At 45.4% G+C, this 21,980-nt stretch overlaps 1 protein-coding gene across 1 annotated transcript in view; it reads left to right on the top strand.

The window, feature by feature from the left end:
• Window positions 1–8,623, top strand: part of LOC121452096 (coiled-coil domain-containing protein 170-like) — a 41,865-nt gene extending 33,242 nt beyond the window's left edge. The window contains exons 7-9 of the mRNA XM_041657915.1: window positions 3,400–3,606; window positions 6,210–6,431; window positions 8,465–8,623. Of these exons, the coding sequence (XP_041513849.1) occupies window positions 3,400–3,606; window positions 6,210–6,431; window positions 8,465–8,623 (588 nt within the window). The remainder of the gene's footprint in view (window positions 1–3,399; window positions 3,607–6,209; window positions 6,432–8,464) is intronic.
• Window positions 8,624–21,980: the final 13,357 nt, after the last annotated feature.

A 21,980-nucleotide genomic window follows, 5' to 3' on the forward strand; every position in this document is an offset into this window, starting at 1 on the left:
AGACCAAAACTCTCAACATAGCCAAGGCTAACCTTAAATTTATAGTTCCTCTGCCCCTGTCTTCATAGTCTAGATGAGATTAGAGACATGTACCAACTCCTCTGACTGATAAATAACTTAATTCACTTAAAAAAAATTTTTTTAAGCCGGGGCGGTGATGGCGCTTGCCTTTAATCCTAGCAATTGGGAGGCAGAGGCAGGCGAATCTCTGTGAGTTCGAGGCCAGCCTGATCTACAAGAGCTAGTTCCAGGATAGGCTCCAAAGCTACAAAGAAACCCTGTCTTGAAAAACAAACAAACCAAAAAAAAAAAAAAACCCAAAAAATTTAATTGAGCTTTTTAAAAATTTATTTATTCTTTTTTTAATGTGCATTGGTGTTTTTCCACTGGTGTCGAGTCCCCTGGAAGTGAGCTGCAATGTGGGTGCTGGGATTTGAACCCAGGTCCTCTGGAAGAGCAGCCAGTGCTCCCAGCCACCAAGCCATCCCTCCAGCTCCTTCATTCACTTTTAAATGGGACGAACGGGAAATGCACTGAAAGGAATGGCTCTCTCGTGGTGGGATTCAAGGTACCATAACAGGTGACATGATGGGCGTCTGTGAGGGGCACTGATGACATTCCTCAATCATTCCTGTGTACGCCATCCACCTTCTCTGCTTCCTGATTCCATGTTTCTGTGAGGGAAGGGGCAAACCGAAAGGATAGGAATGGCTGCAATTTATTTCCATTTCAGCCACTCGGCAAAGAACTCTGTGCCATGTGCTAACCTGTGCCACACTCTTCTAGAATGATCTGGCTTGACGTACAACCTCACCCATCACTGACTAAGAGTCTGTTCACCCATCAGTGTGCGTTTGTGTTGTTTCCTTTGATGTGCTGGAATCAGAATCTTATCATGTGGCTTCGGCTGATCTAGAACTTGCTACACAGACCAGGTTGGCTGCAGACACATAGAGATCCACCTACCTTTGCCTCCCAAGTGTTGGGACCATTCAGTATTTTTTTTTTAAGAAAAAAAAAACCCAGAAAAAAGAAAGAAGCAAACAAACAAAACCCAGAAACCCCTGTCATTGGGGCTGAAGAGGTGGCTCAACAGTTTAGAGCACTTGTTACTCTTGCAGTGGACCTGGGTTTGATTCCCAGCACCCATATCATGGCTCACAACTATCTGAAATTCCAGGGGACTTAATGCCCTATCCTGGCTTCCTCAAGCACCAGGCATGTCCACGGTACACATACGTGAATGTAAGCAAAATGCTCCATCATTCTGAAATGTTTGTTTTTGCCTTTTGAGACGGGATCTCACTATGCAGCTTGATATGGAGGCCAGGCCAGCCTCGAACTCACAGAGAGCTGCCTGTCTCTGCAGCCATTCAAGTCCTGTGTCACCGTGCCAAGCTCACTCTGAAATGATGTAAAAAAAACTTGCCTCGTAGTAATCAAGCTTGACATGCCTTCTGCGCCTGCTTTTGAGCAATAATAATTTATTTATATGCAAAAATTTAAACAATTCATTAGATTTTAAGAAATTCTTTTCACTATCCTTTCAAAAGGTCTCAGGAAAGGAATAGTAATTGTCCCATTCCTCTTTCTGCCTCTGCCATCCCAGGAGCCCATTACTTAGGCATGCATCATTCAGCCATCGCTGCGGTACCTCACCATTGCGATAAAGCCAACATCACAACCAATTGAGTCTGGTGACATTTTCTGTTTGTTTGTTTTTCAGTGCATATAAAAATCTCAATGACATTATATTGTAGTCTATTATGTTTCCACTATATATAATACATATGTCAAAACAAACTAGTAAAATGTTCTTTAGAAAGATAAAGTAGACAGCCCAGGCAAGCTTTTCTAATGAAGGTGAAAACAAGCAATGCTTGTGTGATGATTTGAGCGAGAACGGCCCCCGTGGGTGCGTGTATTTGAATGCTTCTTTCCTGGTTGGTGGAACTGTTTGGGAAAGAATTGGGAGGTGTGGTCTTATTGGAGGAGGTGTGTCACTGGGTCTGGGCTCAGGCTTTCTCTGCCTCTAACTTGTGAATAAGAAGTAAGCTCGTGCCGGGCGACGGTGGCACACGCCTTTAATCCCAGCACTCGGGAGGCAGAGGCAGGCGGATCTCTGTGAGTTTGAGACCAATCTGGTCTACAGAGCTAGTTCCAGGACAGGCTCCAAAGCCACAGAGAAAGCCTGTCTCGAAAAACCAAAAAAAAAAAAAAAAAAAGAAGAAGTAAGCTCTTAACCACTGTTCTGGTGCCGTGCTCCCTGCCAAGATGGTCATGAACTCACCCTCTGAAACTTTAAGCAAGCCCCCAACTTAGTGCCTCATTTTTTTTTATTTATTTATTAAAGATTTCTGTCTCTTCCCCGCCACCGCCTCCCATTTCCCTCCCCCTCCTCCAATCAAGTCTCCCTCCCTCGTCAGCCCAAAGAGCAATCAGGGTTCCCTGCCCTGTGGGAAGTCCAAGGACCACCCACCTCCATTCAGGTCTAGTAAGGTGAGCATCCAAACTGCCTAGGCTCCCACAAAGCCAGTACGTGCAGTAGGATCAAAAACCCATTGCCAATGTTCTTGAGTTCTCAGTAGTCCTCATTGTTCGCTATGTTCAGCGAGTCCAGTTTTATCCCATGATTTTTTCAGAACCGGGCCAGCTGGCCTTGGTGAGCTCCCGACAAAACATCCCCATTGTCTCAGTGTGTGGGTGCACCCCTCGTGGTCCTGAGTTCCTTACTCGTGCTCTCTCTCCTTCTGCTCCTGATTTGGACCTTGAGGTTATATATGGTTTTAAAGACAAAATTCTCTGTGTAGCTCTGGCTGTCCTGGAACTTGCTCTGTAGAGCAGGCTGGCCTTGAACTCAGCAGTCCACCGACCTCGGCCTCCTGCTGGGATCAAAGGCGTGTGCTGCCACCACCTGGCATTCTATGAATATCTTAGCACAACTGAAATAAGTAAAGCCTTTTACTATATATTTTTCCATTTAGCAACATCACTATTATTTTAATAGATATATTAGAAGTAATTTTTAGGGAATGCATATTTTATCATCCATAGTTTAGCTCTTCTGGCTTCACAACGGCATGGGTTCCATTTTTTCCATTACTAGCTATGCTGCACATCATGTTGTGGGCGACTATTTATCCAAATACTTACTACATTTTAATGCATTCTCAGGAAGGTGGATGAATCTCTGCTAACACATAATACTTATTATAAAATTGATTGCTTAACTATATCTTATATGGCACTGAGTCATTTTCATTTACACATTTGATTTTCCTGATGATTTTATTAGTTCATATTTATGCCAACGGATATTCTACGTGTGCACTTAGCATTAAATCTCACCCAGAACATATTAAAGTGCAGTTCTTAATTTCAATACTCTTATCTACAAAGGAAAACTCTAGGCCTCGGACTGCCCAGACGGATAAACACAGGAAGTTCAAACAGTTAGAAATGTTACTGGATGTTGAGCAGAACTGGAAGGCGGCTGCAGCCCCAAGAATGGAGGAGAAAATTCAGAGACTCCAGAAGCAGCTTACCGATTTGAAACTGTCAAATAAAAACATGAAAACTCAACTGACAAGAATAAATATCCTTAAAGTAAGTGAAAGGGGACGGGGTTGTCAGACATTTCCCCATGCTTCGGGCCGGTCAACTCTTACACCTTTTACTTGTTTAGTTTGTTACTAAGTGGCCTGAGCCAGGTTCCACCGCTCACTAAGCCAAAAGAAAGGGGTCTGGAGAAATGGCTCATTTTGTTACTAAGTGGCCTGAGCCAGGTTCCACCGCTCACTAAGCCAAAAGAAAGAACCAAATTAGGGGTCTGGAGAAATGGCTCAGGGTTAAGAGTACCGGCTTCTCTTCCAGAGGACTCAGGATCAATGCCAAGCACCCATCAGATGGCTAAGAACCATCTCCAACTCCAGTTCCAGGGGATCCAACCTGACCATCTTCTCACCTCTCAGGCACTGCATGCACATGGTATATAGGCATACATGCAGGCAAAACACCTAGACACATTAAATAAAACATAAATATTTTTTAAGGGGCCAAATTATTAGTGAAAAGCAAAAAAAAAAAAAGAGATTTATTCAGTTTGGTCACATTGTGAAGAAAGATGAAAAGATCCAGTGAATTCCCCAAGTCCATCTTTGGGGGCTTGAAATGAGATCACGATTTAAACATCCACATTTAGTCTGAACGTTCCTGGTCAAGGTGAGGCCTCCCTACCACTGGACCCATCATTGTCCGGGCCTCAGTCTCATCCTGTAAATTGGTCTGACAAGTTGTTTGAATTTTGTAAAATTTCCTCCTAGCAGACAAGTTTCCCTTCTGTCTGGTGACTTTTCCTTCTCCCAGCATGAGGTTTCTGTGCAAATTTCTTTGGGGTCATTTCTTGAACAGGCTGATAATCGATTGAGAAAAACTTTGTCTCCTTAGAATAGCTTCATTCCTGCTAGGCCATTTACAGTGCTGTGGCAAGTGCACACGCACACACATGTGCACACACAGGCACAAATGCATGCACACACATGCATAAACATACAATTAAAATGATTTTGTATACATGCAAAATAATATTAAAGCCTATAACCCAGTGGTTCTCAACCTTCCTATTGCTTTGACCCTTTAATACAGCTCCTCATGTTGTGGTGACTCTAACATTATTATTATTATTATTATTATTATTATTATTATTATTATTTTTGGTTTTTCGAGACAGGGTTTCTCTGTGGTTTTGGAGCCTATTTTGGATTTTTTTTTTTTGAGACAGGGTTTCTCTGTAGCTTTTGGTTCCTGTCCTGGCACTAGCTCTTCTAGACCAGGCTGGCCTCGAACTCACAGAGATCCACCTGCCTCTGCCTCCCGAGTGCTGGGATTAAAGGTGTGCGCCACCACCACCCGACTTCTAACATTATTTTACTGTTACTTCAAAACTGCAACTTTGCTACTGGTTAATTACAGCATATATATCTGTGTTTTCTCATGGTCTTAGGCAACCCCTGTGAAAGGGTCCTTCGACCCCCAGAGGGTTTGCAATCCTGGGGTTGAAAACCACTGCTACAGGACCATAAATTGGATGTCTGCGAAACCCCCAGACAAGATGTTGTTAATCCTGTGGAAACCCATGCATAGCTCACTATTTCTCAAGTAACTACTAGTCAAATCCTCACAACTATAAACCATTTGCATTTTGCTTTCATTTTTAAAGCTTTATTTATATGTTTTTATTTTATGTGCACACACCTGCATGAGTTTGTGTGTTCCATATGCACCCAGCTGACACAGAGCTCAGAAGAGGACATTGGATTCCTTGGAGCTAGAGTTACAGGAGGTTGTGAGCAGCCTGATGTGGGTTATAGGAACTAAACCCAGGTCCTCTACAAGAGCTGTAAGCACTCGTATTGGCTGGGTCATCTCTCCAATGCCTTCTTTTGGTTTTCCTCTGGTGTTTGTTTGAGACAGGATTTCACCAAATAGCTTGGGCTGGTCTAGAACTCTGATCTTCCTGCCTCAGCCTGTGAATTGCTGAGGTCACAAGTGTGCACACTCAGCTTTTACTATAGTGCCTTATTGGGTTAATAGATTGTTTTGTTTTTAATTAATTTTTTTCTTCTGCTTTGGGGCCTCCTAGCTTCTATACTATTTCAAGAGTTAGTTCTATTGTATCTAAAGTCAAACATGTACTAAATTGACCAGATGGGCAATAAACTGCTGGACAGTTTATCAGGATATTTGTCTGCTGCAGAATTGGTTGTTTTCTGTTTTAAAATTAAGTTAACATAGAGTATAATATCGTGGAAGACATAATCTATTAAACCTCTTTAAATTCCTTGAGTTCAGTATATAAAACTGGTAGGAAAAAGTAGGTTATTAATGAATATTAAAGTGAAGAAAGAGAATCTTAATTAAAAAAACTGGTAAGATTTGCTTTCCATGTATTTTTTAATGAAGTGTTTTTTGTTTTGTTTTAAGGCATGTGAGCCAGGAATGGTATCACAAGCCTTTAATCCCAGCGTTAGGGAAGTAGAGACAGGAAGATCTCTGCAAATCCAAGGCCAGCTGGGTCTATTTACCAAGTTCCAGCTAGGACTCTGTCCTGAGACCCTGCCCCAACACAAAGTTGAGTTGACCAGTCTGTTGCTTCCAGATCTAAGCACATTTTTCCTCCTTCCTCCCCCTTCCCTTTTATCCTCACACAGGACAAGACAATTGAGAGGCTCAGGCAATCTGTAACAAAAGTTGAAGCAGTGAAAGACAAGACCGCTGCCAAAACAGACAACCTGAAAACCGCACCAGACTCAGCAGCGCAGGCAGTGAGAGTGGAGAAGGAGAGGGTCTGCCAGGTGCCAGCCCCGGGCCCTCCTGAGCCCTCCACCACCATCAGGAACGCACTGAAGGGCATCTCAGGACGGGAGCAAGAGGTCTCTTACAGCTATGTTAAAAACAGATTTCATTGACGTGATCAACACTCACCTCAACTTAGACTTTAGCTAACTTTGACAAAAGGGACATTTTGGCTAATGGCATCAGAGATGATTTGGACTACTGAGCCCCTTAAAAGGCCAGATGTGTCCCTGGACACCGCAGTCAGCACCTAGCCCCTTACAAGGCCTTCCTTCTTCTCCTCTTGGTGTCTGTTTTGCTAGCAGCTGTTGTTTCCCATAGGACAGGGAACACTGCCACTGAGAAACACGTAGTTTGATATTTCAGTTCTGTGACGGGCTGCATTTTATCACCTGAACAAGTCAGACAATATTGTATTCCCGTTTTTGTCCTAAGATAGTTCCATGTAACTTGTTATTTATCCACTTTACATTTCTTAAAGACTGCTTTGTTGCTAATCACGAGGATGTCTGCGTGTGTGGCGTTCTCAGAGGCCAGCGTCCCTGATCAGTCACAGGTGACTGGTAGCCACTTGGCATGAAGTTTGGGACTTGAACTCTGGTCCTCTGGAAGAGGAATATGTGCTCGTAAGCGCTGAGCAGTCTCTCTGGCCCCTTATTCCCGTTAAAGTCCTTGTATTTGCCCCATCTTTCCATCTTCCTGCTTTGGAGCCCTTACCAGGTCACTAGACTAGATGATTATTTTAGCTGAACACTGCCCTCTTCTGTTGGGAAAGCGAGGGCGCATGTTTTTAGTTTTTCTCCCTTTCTGTTTCTTTCTTCTTTTGGGTACTGGTACTGATGCAGGGCCTCTCAGATGCTAGAAAAGCACACCAAGCTCTGAACCCTGCCCCTTAAAGTCGTCCTTTTGAGACAGGGTCTCCTCACTCAGTTGTCTGAGCTGGGCTTGAACTCCTTCTGCCATCTCTGGTTCTCATACGTCCAAACCTCTCTGTTTTCATCTCCCACTGGCCAGAGTGCCAATCCCCCAGGTCTCAGGCTTGTTAGCAACATTGCGTCCGGGGATTAAGGCTCTCCATGTCACACACTATCTCATCGAGTTCTCTGCCCTCTGGAGCTGGTTCAGGAAATTCATGTCCCCCTCACATACAAAGTGAAAGCTGTTAACTTTCCTTCAGTTGGCTTTGTGGGTGATTTTTCATTCGTTGTCCTTGTTGGTTTCTTTGTCCTTTGGAGTAAGGATGGAGAGATGGGCATCGAAGGCTGTTGTTTCCAAAGGCAGTTTGTCACACCCAGGAGCACACGCCAGAAGTACCCAGTGCAGGTGATGGAGGCACACGGGTCACCTGAGCCCAGGAGTTTTGGGCTAGACTGAGCATAGAACAAATATATATATAAAAAAAAATATGTTGGCGCGATGGCTCAGCGGGGTAAAGGCACTTGCCGCCAACCTTCCCAGCCTGTGTTCAAGCCCTGGGACCCACAGGGTGGAAGCAGAGAATGGACCCCTGACAGATGTCTTCTGACCCCCACACAGGCGTGTGCAAATGAATAAAAGTAAAAAAGTCACTACGTTATGAATGATATGTCAGTAGTAATAAAATTAGGTTTAATGTACAAAAGTACAAAATGAAAAAGAGATAATAGCTGGGTGGTGGTGGTGCAAGCCTTTAATCCCAGCACTCAGGAGGCAGAGGCAGGCGGATCTCTGAGTTCAAGGCCAGCCTGGTCTACAAGAACTAGTTCCAGGGCAGTTAGAACTGTTACACAGAGAAACTCTGTCTCGAAAAACTAAAAAAAAAAAAAAAAAAAAAAAAAGTCCTGTAATTGAATGGATTTTTCTATCTTGAAAACACGGCTGCACCTAGGCATGGTGTGAGCCTAGTTGTAATTGCAGCATTTGAGACAGAGGGAGAAGTGAATTCAAGCCTAGCTTAGCTGCACAACAAGACCCTCTGACCATCTCCCCACCCCCCACCCCGCCCATGGGATGTATTGCATTAAAGAAACATTTCATAGAGTTACATTTCCGTCTGCGCCAATTTCATCGTCCACAATGAGGGGGTGACTCACGGCAATGACGTATTGATTTTCTCGGCGGTTCCTTACAGCTTGCCGACTTTCGAGAAACCATTATGAAGATGTTGGGGTTGAACATGAAAACAGCAGATAAGGAAGCCATTAATCAGTTGAAGCTTGTCATCCAAGTTTATGAAATCTCCAACAAGATAAAGGCGGCTTCTCACTGTGAGACCGGACAGGACAAGTGAGCACGTTCCGCCTCTACTTGCTGTCGAGAACTCACGTTCTTACGGCACTGTGGGAATAGCTGCCTGTAAATAAAACGGGGAAAGTTTCGCCTACAGTCTCTTCTCTCCCGTGTTTGGTGTTTGCCTTTATTTTGTGATGATCTTTATATTTATTTCTCGCTCAGTCTTGATTGTCACTGGTGATACATGATAATTATCTAATTACCTTTACCGACTGTTTTAGGCAGGATATGAATCATAAACATATTCTTAGCCGCAATATTTATAATCACAGTCAATAGCCCATGTCTTGAAGGAATGATTTATTGAATAACAACCCCCCTTAGAAAAGCAGATAATGGAGACCCACATGGGAGCACCGGACAGAAATCTCAAGGTCCAAATCAGGAGCAGAAGGAGACGGAGCACGAGCAAGGAACTCAGGACCACGAGGGGTGCACCCACACACTAAGACAATGGGGATGGTCTATTGGGATCTCACCAAGGCCAGCTGGCCTAGGTCTGAAAAAGCATGGGATAAATCCGGACTAGCTGAACATAGCGGACAATGAGGAATACTGAGAATTCAAGAACAATTGCAGTGGGTTTTTGATCCTACTGCACGTACTGGCTTTGTGGGAGCCTAGGCAGTTTGGATGCTCACCTTACGAGACCTGGATAGAGGTGGGCAGTCCTTGGACTTCCCACAGGTCAGGGAACCCTGAGTGCTCTTGGAGCAGATGAGGGAGGGGGACTTGATTGGGGGAGGGGGAGGGAAATGGGAAGCGGTTGTGGGGACGAGGCAGAAATCCTTGATAAATAAATAAATTTAAATAAAAAAAATGAAACCCCCCCAAAAAAAGAAAAAAAAAGAAAAGCAGATAATGTTATATGCTCTCTCTCTTTTTTTTAAGATTTATTTATTATGTACACAGTGTTCAGCCTCCATGCCTGAAGGCCAGAAGAGGGCGCCAGATCTCATTACAGATGGTTGTGAGCAACCCTGTGGTTGCTGGGAATTGAACTCAGGACCTTTGGAAGAGCAGTCAGTGCTCTTAACCTCTGAGCCATCTTTCCAACCCATGTTATATTCTCTTAATTGGTTCTATCTTTTTTGTTTTGTTTTGTTTTTTGAAATAGGTTTCTTTGCAGCTTTGGAACCTGTACTGGAACTCGCCCTGTAGACCAGGCTGGCCACGAACTCACAGAGATCCACCTGCCTCTGCCTCCTGAGTGCTGGGATTAAAGGCGTGCGCCACCACTGCTCAGTCTATCTTATTTTCTTAACTGGGCATATGGCTATCAGCTGTGACATGCTGAGGGGTAGGAGAGTTCTTGTGAATAGAATGGGCCGTAGACTGTATTGTGGCTGTGGTTCTAGCACTGAATAGTGTCTCCCTAATGTAGGCCCATTTCCCACTTACTAGTGACCGCATTCATTTGCATTTGTGTTTTGAGCAAGGGTCTCACTCTGGAGCCCAGGATGGCTTCACACTCATAGCCTTTTCCATTTCTAGAGGTGGCTTTTTTTTTCTCTCCCCCTTGAGATGGGAGCACACTAAGTAGCTCAGATTGGACTCAAATTCACGATCACAACTGATCTCACATCCTGAGTGCTGGGATTACAGGCCACGCCACTAGGCCTGGTTTTCTCATATCCTTGGCTCATGATCTTGCTTCATTTTTATTACTTTTAAGATTTATTTGTTTTTCATGAGTGTCTTGCCTGTATGTATGTATGTATGTGTATCATGTATGTGTGCACGTATGTATGTGCATCATGTGTGTGCAGTTCCCCAGGAGGCAGAAGATGTCAGATCCTCTGACGCTGGAGTTACAGATGCTGACCTGGAACTAGGTCTATAAACCAGGCTGGCTTCAGGCTCACAGACATCTGCCTGCCCCTGCCTCCTGAGCACCGGGATTGAAGACGTGTGCTACCACGCCCAGCTCCTTCCTTCATTTGAAAGCCCCCTCTGTGATGCCACCATTTCTCTGGTTCTCTCATGTGCTTCTCCCATTCCTCAAATCAGACCTCTCGCACAGCCCAGAATTACGTTCCCATTTTTAACTTTTTGTATTTACAGTGCAAGGGATCAAATCCAGGGTCCTCACACATGCTGAGCAAGTGCTCTACTACCGAACTACATCCCTAGGGCTGACTAGACTATCTTGTTTTAAGGTCAGTTGATCAACAACCTCAATCGTCTTCTGCCTTGGAACCGAATATAGTCAGGTTTGGTGACTGGACATTTTGAAGCCGTTATTTAGCATCCATTAAAATTGACCACGTATACCCTTTATGAGCAGGCAATGCCACGCCTACAGATTGTGTACATATTCTATGAAAATACACTTACTACTTTATAGTGGTTTCGGTCCTAATTGTACCAGGCACATATTATCCAAATGCCCAACCATAGCCCAAGTATGGCTATCCCATCCATCGGTTCAGATCTCTTTTGGTGTTTGACCGGGAGACGTCAACTAGAAAGCTGAATTTTTCTCAGCGGCCAGACTAGAGGCTCGAGGGCCGGACATAGAGAGGTGGGGAACTCGAGTTTGAGGAAGTGGGTCTCCTTCAGAAAGATAAACACGGCGAGAAACTCAGAGGGTTGTGCTTGGTTCTTGCGGAAGGCCTGTCGTGAACGGCTTGGCAACCCAAGGGCTGGAGCTACTTAGACTCTGAACTTTATCTCAATATCAGCCAGTAAGTGTGGCCTCCGAGTTCTGATGATGGGGTTGTGGGTAGCCTCAACCATTCTGACAATTTTCTGCACTTACTGAAGTTTACAGTACTACAAGCACCTGAGCTAGAGGGCACAGCCCCAAGACATAGTCTACTTCAGCTCTCTTCTTCAGAGGCCAAAGCAGAAGTCATGAGGCTCTGGGGATCAACCAAAATTCTCCTCCATCACCTTGCCCTGGCATTTACCTCTAAGTGTTCCCTTCCACAAGTAGGGATCCTACCCAATGTCCTTGCCTGCGGTTCAGAATACCGAAGTGGCCACCTAGGCCAGGGCCACCTTCCTGCACAGAATTTGCTGTGCGGGGGCGACCAAACTTGAGGTTTTATAGCTCCCAGCAGTTTAGCAAAGCAGGCGACCTCTACCGAGCTCCTGCTGGCCGTGCTGCGCTTGCGCGTACAGTAAACGGTGTACCGCCAATCAAGCCGCGGGGGTGGTACCAGGGCGGGGTTGCTTTTTTGGGAAGTGTGCTGGTCTCTGCAGTGGCAGGCGGGCGACTTCCGTTGACTTTGTTGCTGTGCCCAGGGTAGGAGCAGGTGGCGGGTGGGGCGACATTCTACTGTCTCTCAACGGTTCAGCAAGACTGGGTTCCGGTTCTTAATGCGAAGATCTAGGAGGGTTTCCAGAACTTTGCAGTGTTGGCAAAAGTTCTGCGTGTGCAAGCTTCCCCTAAGCGAGCTACACCAGTACTCAGCTGTGCAAAGATTTAAAATGCACAGATTTAATACTTTCACAGTTTCTCACGTAAATTAGTAATTTTATGATAGCTTACCAAATTCTAACTACCCCACACCTACCCTGATATGGTCTTTGTTTATTGTTTGTATTTTGTTTTTGAGACAGGGTCTCACTATGTAGACCAAGCTGGCTTCAAACTCAAAGAGATTGCTTTCTTTCCAAGTATTACAAGTATGAGAGGCAAGGTGTGCCACCATGCCCAGTTCATTTCTTTTAATATATATCAGTTCAGATTGTGGTGGTTCATTGCTTTCTTCTGGTCCCCACAAGCACCAGGCACACACATGGAGCACACACAAGCATATAGACAATCACATATACACATAAAATATATATATATATATATATATATATATATATATATATATTTTGGCCAGGCGGTGACAGGCCTCTAATCCCAGAACTCAGGAAGAAGAGGCAGGTCTCTGTGAGTTAGAGGCCAACCTGGTCTACAGCTTTCCAGGAAAACTCAAGAGACACAGAGAAATCCTATCTTGAAAAACAACAAACCCAAACCAAAACAAACCAAAAGCAAACAGAAAGATAAACGGGTTTTCGTGTGTGTGTGTGGGGGTGGTGGTGGTGGTGGTGGTGTGAGTGTGTGTATAGACAAGTGTGGGTATCCTGACCTTGTGGAGGTTGAGGGTAATTGCTGAAGTCATTTCTCTCCCTCCACCTTGTGGATTCTCAGAGATAAACTCTGGTGGCCAGAGTTGGCGGTAATAGAGTTTGTCACCTCCTCAGCCATTGGCCCCTCCAGCATTTTCATATCATTTTGATATCATTTTGATATCATTTTGATTGGTATCATTTGCCAACCCCCTAAGCTGATGAGTTTCTATAATGATTTTGAAATCCACCTGCAAGTTAACACCTCTGTTATTTAGCATCCTTATCCCTTCTAAACACAGCTGTTGGTAGCCACGATTTTAGGATTTTAGAGAGCCGTGAGAAAGACTGTATTATGGGGAGGGAGAGGGGGCTTTGTTTCGCAGGGAAGGGTGGGTGAATGAGGGATTTGCAGGAAAATGACCAGGGACATCAGAACAGGAGTAGGTCAGACGGGTTGATGAAAATTTGAAATGAATATGCCATTTTTAATTGTATTTACTAAGAACTTTGGTCATTATTTTTGTCTTTTTGAGACAGGGTTTCTCTGTGTAGCCCTGGCCATTCTGGAACTCCCTTTGTAGACCAGGCTGGCCTCGAACTCACAGAGATCCTCCTGCCTCTGCCTCCCAAGTGCTGGGATTAAAGGCGTGCGCCACCACAGTTTGGCTTCTACTAAGGACTTTTCAGGGCCTGGGCAGGAGGGAAAGCTGTAAAGGTTCTTGCTGTGTCTGGCACTGCTGTGGCACACGAGGACACTAGATGGGAGAGTTCCCTGGAAGCCTTAAGAGAAAAGCCATGCTCAACATTTTACCTTTGAAATAGGCTTTTTATAGGTGTGTGTTAACTATTTTACTTCCATATGTGTGATGCTAATTTTACACTTGCTATACCTTACCTGGTTCTTTATTGTCTTGGAGGTCCAGTGACTCCTCTGGAGCAGTTTCCGGTGGTTTTTATTTTTTCCTTTAGGCTGGTCTAGAACTGACTATGTAGACCAGCTGGCCTCAAAATCATGGAGATCCATCTGCCTCACCGGTTGTTTATGTGTGTAGGTGTGTGAATTTATCTTAAAACATTTATTTACTATATGTGTGTCTGAGTATATGTATTTGCATGACATGATTACAACACCAGAGAAAGTCAGAAGAGGGCATTGGATCCTCTGGAACTGAGTTATAGGTGGTTGTGAGTTAGTGTGTGGGTGCTAGGGACCAAACCTGGGTCTTCTGCAAGAGCAGTAAGTTCTCTAAACTGCTGAGCCATCTCTTCATCCTCTGTCTCCATTCTTAATTGTGTGTATGGGGGCGTGTCTGTGTGGGGGTGTGCGTGTCTGCATGCAGATGCCCTTGGAGGCCAGAGGAGGGCGTCTGATTCCCAGATACCCTGAAGTTGGAGTTACTGGCACTTGTGAGCTGCCTGATGTGGGTGCTGAGAATCAAACCCAGGTCCTCTCCAAAAGCAATATCTGCTCTTAGCTGTGACCCAGTTCTCCAGAATCTTGTTGTTTCTGCTATTTGAGGCAGGACCACACGTAGCTAGAGATGGCCTTGAACTCCTTTTGTAGTCCAAGGCTAACCTTGAACGTCTTTCTTTTGCTTTTGAGACAGGGCCTCATAACACTGCCCTGACTGTTCTGAAACTCACTATGTAGACCAGGCTGGCCTGAAAACTGCAGGGATCATCTTGTCTCTACCTCCCAAGTACAGGGATTAAAGCAGTGCCACCATGCCTGGCACATACCTTGCAGCCTTGAATGGATCTTCCTGCCATCACATCTTAAATTCTGGGATCATAGGTGTGTGAGAGACACAACTCTCAGTTTTGGGGGACTTATTTGTGTGACAGAGTAACCTCAGCTAGTTTGGAACTCATTATTGGCCTTGAACTGGCAACAATACTCCCGCTTCTGCTTCCAAATATTATGGTTACAGGCTGAATACAGAATACAGATTTCAGGCTGGTGCCGCCATGACCAGCTTCAAACGAATCCTGAAGGGTCGGTCCTGGTTGGATCTCAAGGACGTTTTCTAACCGTAGTGACACTCTTGGTTCCTTTCTTAGCAGCCCCTTCCTTTCTCCCTGCTGTGCTCCCTTTGTTTAGAGTCCCACACTGCTTTGTGGTCCTGTGCTCTGAGCTGGCTATACAAGCTGACTGAGCTATCCATTCCCTTAGCCCGGGCAGTTTTGCCTGAGACACAGTGTTCAGGAGAGCTGATGGGAAAGCTTTCATTGCCTCCAAAGATACAAGAAAGAGTTCAGCTTTTCCTACTGAACTTACAGTTGAATGTGACCCTGGATGGCACATTCATAGCTCTCTTAGATGAGCTACCATGAGGACAGATCAGGGCACACCAAAGGCAGCAAGCAGAAGATGGAAGGGCAGATTTTATGGCAATTGTGAGCTTTGGGGTTAGTCAAATTTAGAGGTTCCTCACACTAGATGCTAAATGAGATGTTGTCTTTAATGTCACTTTCTAGTCTCCCTCTGTTGACATCCCGACCCAACATTTTTTATACCTGCAATGAAAGTGTTATATATTTATACATGCTAGCTGGCTATGGGTTCATTTGCTCTACTTGCATAGAAATGGCAGGAAGGCAAAGAGACCTTCTTCAAAGGCCAGTCTCTGGAACCTTTCCTTTTCTCCAGTGTCTGTCAACTGTGGTGGCAGTAGGCAGGCAAAAGCAAAGGCAAGTGGCGCCCTCTAGTGGTAGAGCCCTCCAGGCCTGAGATATTAGGACCCCTAGCCCTACAGTGCTCTGCCTGGGCTCTGAGACTTCTGGCCCTAAAGGCTTGCTTAGTCTTCAGGCAGCTGGCTGCCAGCCCCTTCCACAACTCAGTCATTTCCAGGACGATTTGAGCGTCAGCCACTTTGCCTAATTAATTACCTAGCCTCCTTTTTGCCCTGCTCTTGGAGATTGATTTTCAACAGGTCACTCTCGTCCCAAAGTGACTTAAACCAATAGCGACTTGAAATTGGGCACGGTGGAACACATGTTTAATTGCAGCACGTAGGAGGCAGATGCAGGCAGATCATTGTGAGTTCAAGGCCATCCTTGTCTACCTAGCAAGTTCAAGGCTAGCCAGGCCTTCTGTGTGAGACCCTGTCTCAAAAAGAAAAGGAATGTAGCTAGTCATATTGTGTCCCATCCACTAGGGGGAGACATGAGTCCGCTGTGTAATGCTTGCAATGATTCTAAGGATCTCTGAGTCAATGCTACAGCTGGTGGACCTTTGTAGACTGTGAGGCCTGAATCAGTTTCTGAAGGTCTTGCGTGGTGAAGGATGTCAAGTGTAGAAGGTGGACACAATCTACTCTAGAGAGTGAGGATGCTGTAAAACTCCTTTGCTCACAGTGAGATAAATGAGCCGTGCCAGGAAACTAGCTCTCTTTTTCTTTTTAAAAAGTAATCTAAATAAGTTCTTAATTATTTTTATTGTTTTACTATGTGTGTGTGGGTTTTATCTGTGTGTATGTCTGTCCATCACTTGCATGCCTTGTGACTGTTTAAGTCAGAAGAAGGCATTGGATCCTCTAGAATGGTAAGTTTAAGACCAGCCTTGCACAGCTTAGCAAGACCTTGTATCAAAATAAAAAATATGGCTTGGAGATAGCTCAGTGGGTAAAAATGCTTGCTCTGCGGGCACAAGGACCTGAGTTTGAATCCCCGGCACCCACATTAAAAAGCTGGGCTTGGTTGTGTGTGCCTGCAATCCTAGCACGGGGAGGCAGATCCTGAGAATTTGCTGGTCAGCCAGTCTAGGCTAAACAGCGAGCTCCTGGTTCAGTGGGAGATCCTGTCTCAAGTGATAGAGGAAGACACATGATATCCTGCTCTAGGCTCTGCAGGCTTGTGCACAGACATGTGTACCTGCAGACTCTGTACACACAACATACATACGACACAAACTTCCTCCTCAAGTTGCCTCCCATCAGTATTGTGTCACAGCAATAGAAACTAAACTAGAGCACCTAGGAACAGGCTGGAGTCAGAGCTCAGCTGTAGAGTGCTTGGCTAGTGTGTGTGGGATGCTAGGCTCAATCCCTAGTTCTGAAAAACGAAGCAGTTTTTAAAAATTTGTTTATTATGTATACAATGTTCTGTCTGCATGTTTGCCTACTCACCAGAAGAGGGCACCAGATCTCACTGTGGATGGTGTGAGCCACCATGTGGTTGCTGGGAGCTGAATTCAACCCTCTTAACCTCTGAGCCATCTCTCCAGCTCAAACAAAGCATTTTCTATCCACCGTTTCTCCTGTGAGGTATGCTCCTGTATCATTCCCACTTCACAGAGAGAGATCAAAGCCACGAATGTCCAGGCACACAACTGGGAGATGAAAACTCAGCCAGGCACTGGGTTCCACTCCTGCTGTGGGCAGTCTGCTGTTGTCTGCCCTACCCATAGAGCTCCCCTCCACACCACAAAGTGAGGTAGACCACAGAATGGAGGTGCTTTTCAGTCTCCAGACTCCCTGAAAGAAGCTTCCAGAATTCCAAGGAGAAAGATTAACAAGTACTGCCAGGGAAGGATGCAAGGCTTCACACGTGGTGTCTTGGTTCGTTTTTTGCCAACTTGACCCAATTGAGGAAATGCCTTCAACGTACTGACCTGCAAACAAGTCTATAGGGCGTTTTCTTGACTGGTCATTGGTGTGGGATGGTGTGGGATGGCCTAGCTCACTGGGGGTGGCGCCACCCTTGAGCCGCTCATTCTGGGTTGTGTGAAAAGCCGGCCAAACAGGCTAACAAACAGTATTTGTCTGTGCCCTCTGCTTCAGTTTCTGCCTCTGGGCTCCTGCCTTGAGTTCCTGCCCTGACTTCCCTCAGTGATGGGCTATAAGTTGTAATTCGAAACGAACCCTTCCCTCTCCAAGTAGCGTTTGATCAGCATTTTAAAATAGCAATACAAAGTGAAAGTAGGAGAGCTGGAGGATTCGGATACAAACCCAGAGGAAATCAGCGCTGTCAGGGTCTGAAACGCGATCTGCTCAGGTAACGGTCTCTGAGAATTACCATGAATCTCTAATAGGAACTTAAAAACACAGACAATGCCAGGTGGTGGTGGCGCATACCTTTAATCCTTAGCACTAGAGAGGCAGAGGCAGGTGGATCTCTGTGAGTTCGAGGCTAGCCTGGTCTACAGAGCGATTTCTAAGAACCAGGCTGCTACACAGTGAAACTTTTTCTCAAAAAACCTGAAACAACACAAATATGACTTCTCACCCCCTGAAAGCCACTAAGGCCCCTGCCTCCCTCCCTCATTTCTCACCTCTACCAGACCCTGAGTAGGTGTCATGGAGTTTTGACTTCCCCTCGTGTTATTGTACAACGTCTTGGGAGAATAGCAATGCAGAGAGGCTGGACTTTGGAATGAAATGGGTCTGGTTTGCTACTCACTAGCTATGTGATCTCTATGTAATCTCCCAAGTCTTTGTCTCTTCATTTGTAAGGTGGTAGCATGAATAGTACCGGTCTAGTCTGATGGCCATGAGGATCCCTATTGTTTGGATCTTGAATGTCCTCCAATGGCCTACATGTTGACAGCTGGAGTCCAGCCCCACGATACCCCTGGCAGGCAGTGGAAACTTTAGGAGGTGGGGCCTGGTGGAAGCAAGTTAGGCCACTGGGGACGTACTCCTGATGTATCCACTGGAACTTCACCCTCTCCTCTCATTGCTCTAAGGTGATGAGCTTTACCTGCCATGTTTTCTGCTTTGCTGTAAGCGCAAAGCGATGGAGCCAACCAACCAGGAACCAGGAGCCCCGAAACCATCAACCAAAGGATAGGGGAGAGTTAGACTCTCATTATATAGATCAAGCTGGCCCTGAACTCAGGATCCTCATGCCGCAGCTTCCCAAGTGCTGGGACTACAGGCATGCACCACCCCACCTACTTCAGCATCTCCCTTTTTCCGTCGATCTCGAGTATCTTGTTCTAGGAATGCAAGCCGCTAAGACAAAGACTGAGGGAAATGAAGCTGGTGGGGGCACGAATGGCAGCTGTGCCTTCCTTGTGTGAGAGCAAGCACGCTCATAGTTCCTCATGTCTCAGGCACTTAAAGCGTTATGGTTTTCTGCATTAAGGGGCATCCTTAAAGACATGAATGCACTAGGCAAACAGCATCCTCAAAGACAAGTGTCCTATGAAAGAATAAATGGACCATTGACTGTCAGAAATTTTAAGATGAAAATAACTGAAGAAGATGTCAAGAATTTTCTCTCCTAAATTGTCCTTTCGAGTGAGTCCGGGGCGGGAGAGTACAGGCAGGTAGAGAGGAGCAGGATGGTGTCCTGCTGACAAGGCCACGAAATAGTAACCCTGGCAGCAGACATTCGGAGACCCCGGTGGTATGAGTGTAATAATGGAATTTCCCAGAAGGAAGTGAATATGGACCAGTATCCAAGGCCAGGCATCCGCGTTCCTGCAGATGTAAATCCATTTCTTTTCTTAAAACATGGTAATGTTACCTTTTACTTTTTATTCTTTTAAAATTGACACAGAGTTCGGGCTGGAGGGATGGCTCAGTGGTTAAGAGCATTGACTGTTTTTCCAGAGGACCCAGGTTTGATTCCCAGCATCCACATGGTAGCTCACAACTGTCTGTAACTCTAGTCCCAGGTAATTAGATGCCCTCTTCTGATCTCTGAACACACCAGGCATACACATGGTATACAGACATACATTTGTGCAAAACACGCATATACACAAACAATTGATGCACAGTTCTTGTACATATGCCCATAGGGTACAGTCTATGATTTGAATAGGTGTGTATGATGTGTCATGATCAGGGTGCTCATTTTTTCGTGGTGCTGGGGGGATCCAGAATTGACAGTTATCATTTCTTTGTGTGGGGGCAGGGTCTCCTATAGCCCAGTTTGACCTTAAGTTCCTCACATACGATCTTTAACTTCTGATCCTCCTCTTACTACCTCTCAAGTGCTCCCCTTACAAGCACGCATCCCCATACCTGGTTTCCCTACCTATTCTGAGATGCACAGTAAGTTGCATATAGTTACAGTTGCTGTTGAATGCAAAAACGTACTCATCCTTTCTAATTAGGATTTTGTGCTCTTGGTAAACTTCAGAAGATCTGGATTAAAAGAAGAAGAATTTATACAACGTTTATCCCTACAGTCTGGACAATATGGTGGCAGTGTGTGTGTGTGTGTGTGTGTGTGTGATGTGCACATGTGTAGGCAGGTGTGGAGGTCAAGAGAACAACTCGTGGGAGCTGGCTCTTTCCTCTATCTTTTTAGGTAAGTTCCAGTCTATTGGCGGTAAATTTGCTCTTACCCACTGAGCCATCTTTTGGGTTCAATATGAGACATTTCTAATATCTTTCTCTAATGGGTGAAAAATTTGAAGACCTTAAATACATTAGAAATAGAGAAAAAAAGGTCAATTTTAAAAGAAGACTGAACTACAGAATCAGACATTCTTATTAGAATCGGTGGCCTCTTAACCACGTCCTTCTATGTAACCGTTCTCCCTCCTGACCTCATTTTGGGGACTGTTACACTGTCTGGCCTGTTATTAATACTGTTTTATTCTGAGCCACAAGAGGTAAGGATGCTGAGTTTCCAGAATTGGGTTTGAGTCATTTATGCAATTGCGTCTTACAATTTGCCACCGTTTTTGGAGGCTTGTTAGCGTTTCCTTCTTAAATGTGTGTGCTCAGTCACACCAGGGCCTAGTTTCCCTTCTAGATCGTGCGAGAGCACCGCCCCAGAGCTGAGGGTGAGGCCAGGGATGTACATTCTTCAGGTTGTTTGGTTTCAAATGACTAGAACAGGAGCAACTCAAGGTATCTGAGAGACTCTGATGGAGTCCAAACGCCGTCAAGGAGCTGCACCAAAGCCGTTTTGCCTGCTTATTTACAGACATCAAAGGATAAGATTGAGACGTGCATGGGTGACGTGCAGGGAGCTGGCTGCAGAAGCCGGTTGCCCAGGTGGGTCATTTCAACTTCAGGTCAGACTTGTTTGGTGGCCCGGGTACATAGGTATCGAGTTAGGTCTCCATTGCGGCTATGTCCTGGAGCACCAATCAAACATAGACCAGCAAAGAGTTGAGTTATATGGTTATACTCATAGGTGGTCAGAGCTTGACCAGATTTCACACAGCACCACCCTGCTCTACAGGACAATCTGTCCCAGGTTATGTCACATACAAGAAAAACGTAGATCTGAAGTGGGAAGGTTAGCAGGTGCATAGATGAGCTTGACGTGGGGCATCTGTTTGGACACATGGATGTAGGAACACCTCTTCTCTCTGAGCCTCGGTTTCCCCATCTGTAGAAAGGGCCGGGTAGATGTTCATAAACATTGTGTTCATTTTTGTTACCATGGAGACGTGAGAGTTCTACTCAAACTCAGCCCCCAAATATTGTCACACTATTATAATAGGACTGCGTCTTCTCCTGAGAACCACTCCAAGAGCTTAGAGACTAATGAAGAAAAAACTTTTATAATGACACACACCAGTTCTGGTTAGCCCACAAAGGGGGCCCAGCCATGAACAGAATCCCCCCCCCCCCCCACACACACACATCAGCCTGTGCAGTTTCTCAGCCCCAAGTTACACTTTGAATAATTAAACATGTTTTGCAGAGACAGAAATTCCAAGGTTTGGCTGTTTGGAAATATGGGGAGATTGAGAATATGAAAATATTGTCATAGTTATCCCGAGACAGGCCAGGACTGCTTTTCCCGAGAAGCTGTTAGCCAGGGTCACTCCGTCTGCCTGGCAGAACTATGATCTTGATAAGAGGCAGCGGGTTCACACCGGGTTCACTCAGCACCGTCTACCAAGGTCATCTCTAGACTGCTTGGCAGAGGCAGCACTCTTTTCACTAAATCTTACGTTTGTGTAACTTAGCCTTTTCTAGGTGAGTTTATTGGTTAGTCCCTTATAATACCTGTTCGTTACCTGTTTTCTCCTTCACCATTGCATGAGGTCTGACTTCGGAGCGGTAGAGATGACCCCAGGCATGCTGGGGAGATGACCCCGGGCCTTAGGCAAACGAAGGTAATCTAACCCCACAAGTGTGGGCTCTACCCCTTCAGAGCCTTTTGAAACAGACTAGATTATAAGCCCCGAATGTGGAGTAGGTCAGAATAAGAACATCCGGGACCCCTCCGGCTCGCACTCAGAAGAGAAAGAGTAACGATCCAGAGGCGTGCCTTAGCATGACCCCAGCCTAGTGGTCATTCTTTGCGATCTTCCATCCTCTTCAGCACTTTTTTTTTTTTTGCATCAACTTTTTCTCCCTTCT

Source organism: Microtus oregoni, unplaced genomic scaffold (genome assembly GCF_018167655.1).
Source record: "Microtus oregoni isolate MIOR12 unplaced genomic scaffold, Mior012 000009F_ref0000495, whole genome shotgun sequence".
In the NCBI taxonomy this organism is placed as follows: Eukaryota; Metazoa; Chordata; class Mammalia; order Rodentia; family Cricetidae; genus Microtus; species Microtus oregoni.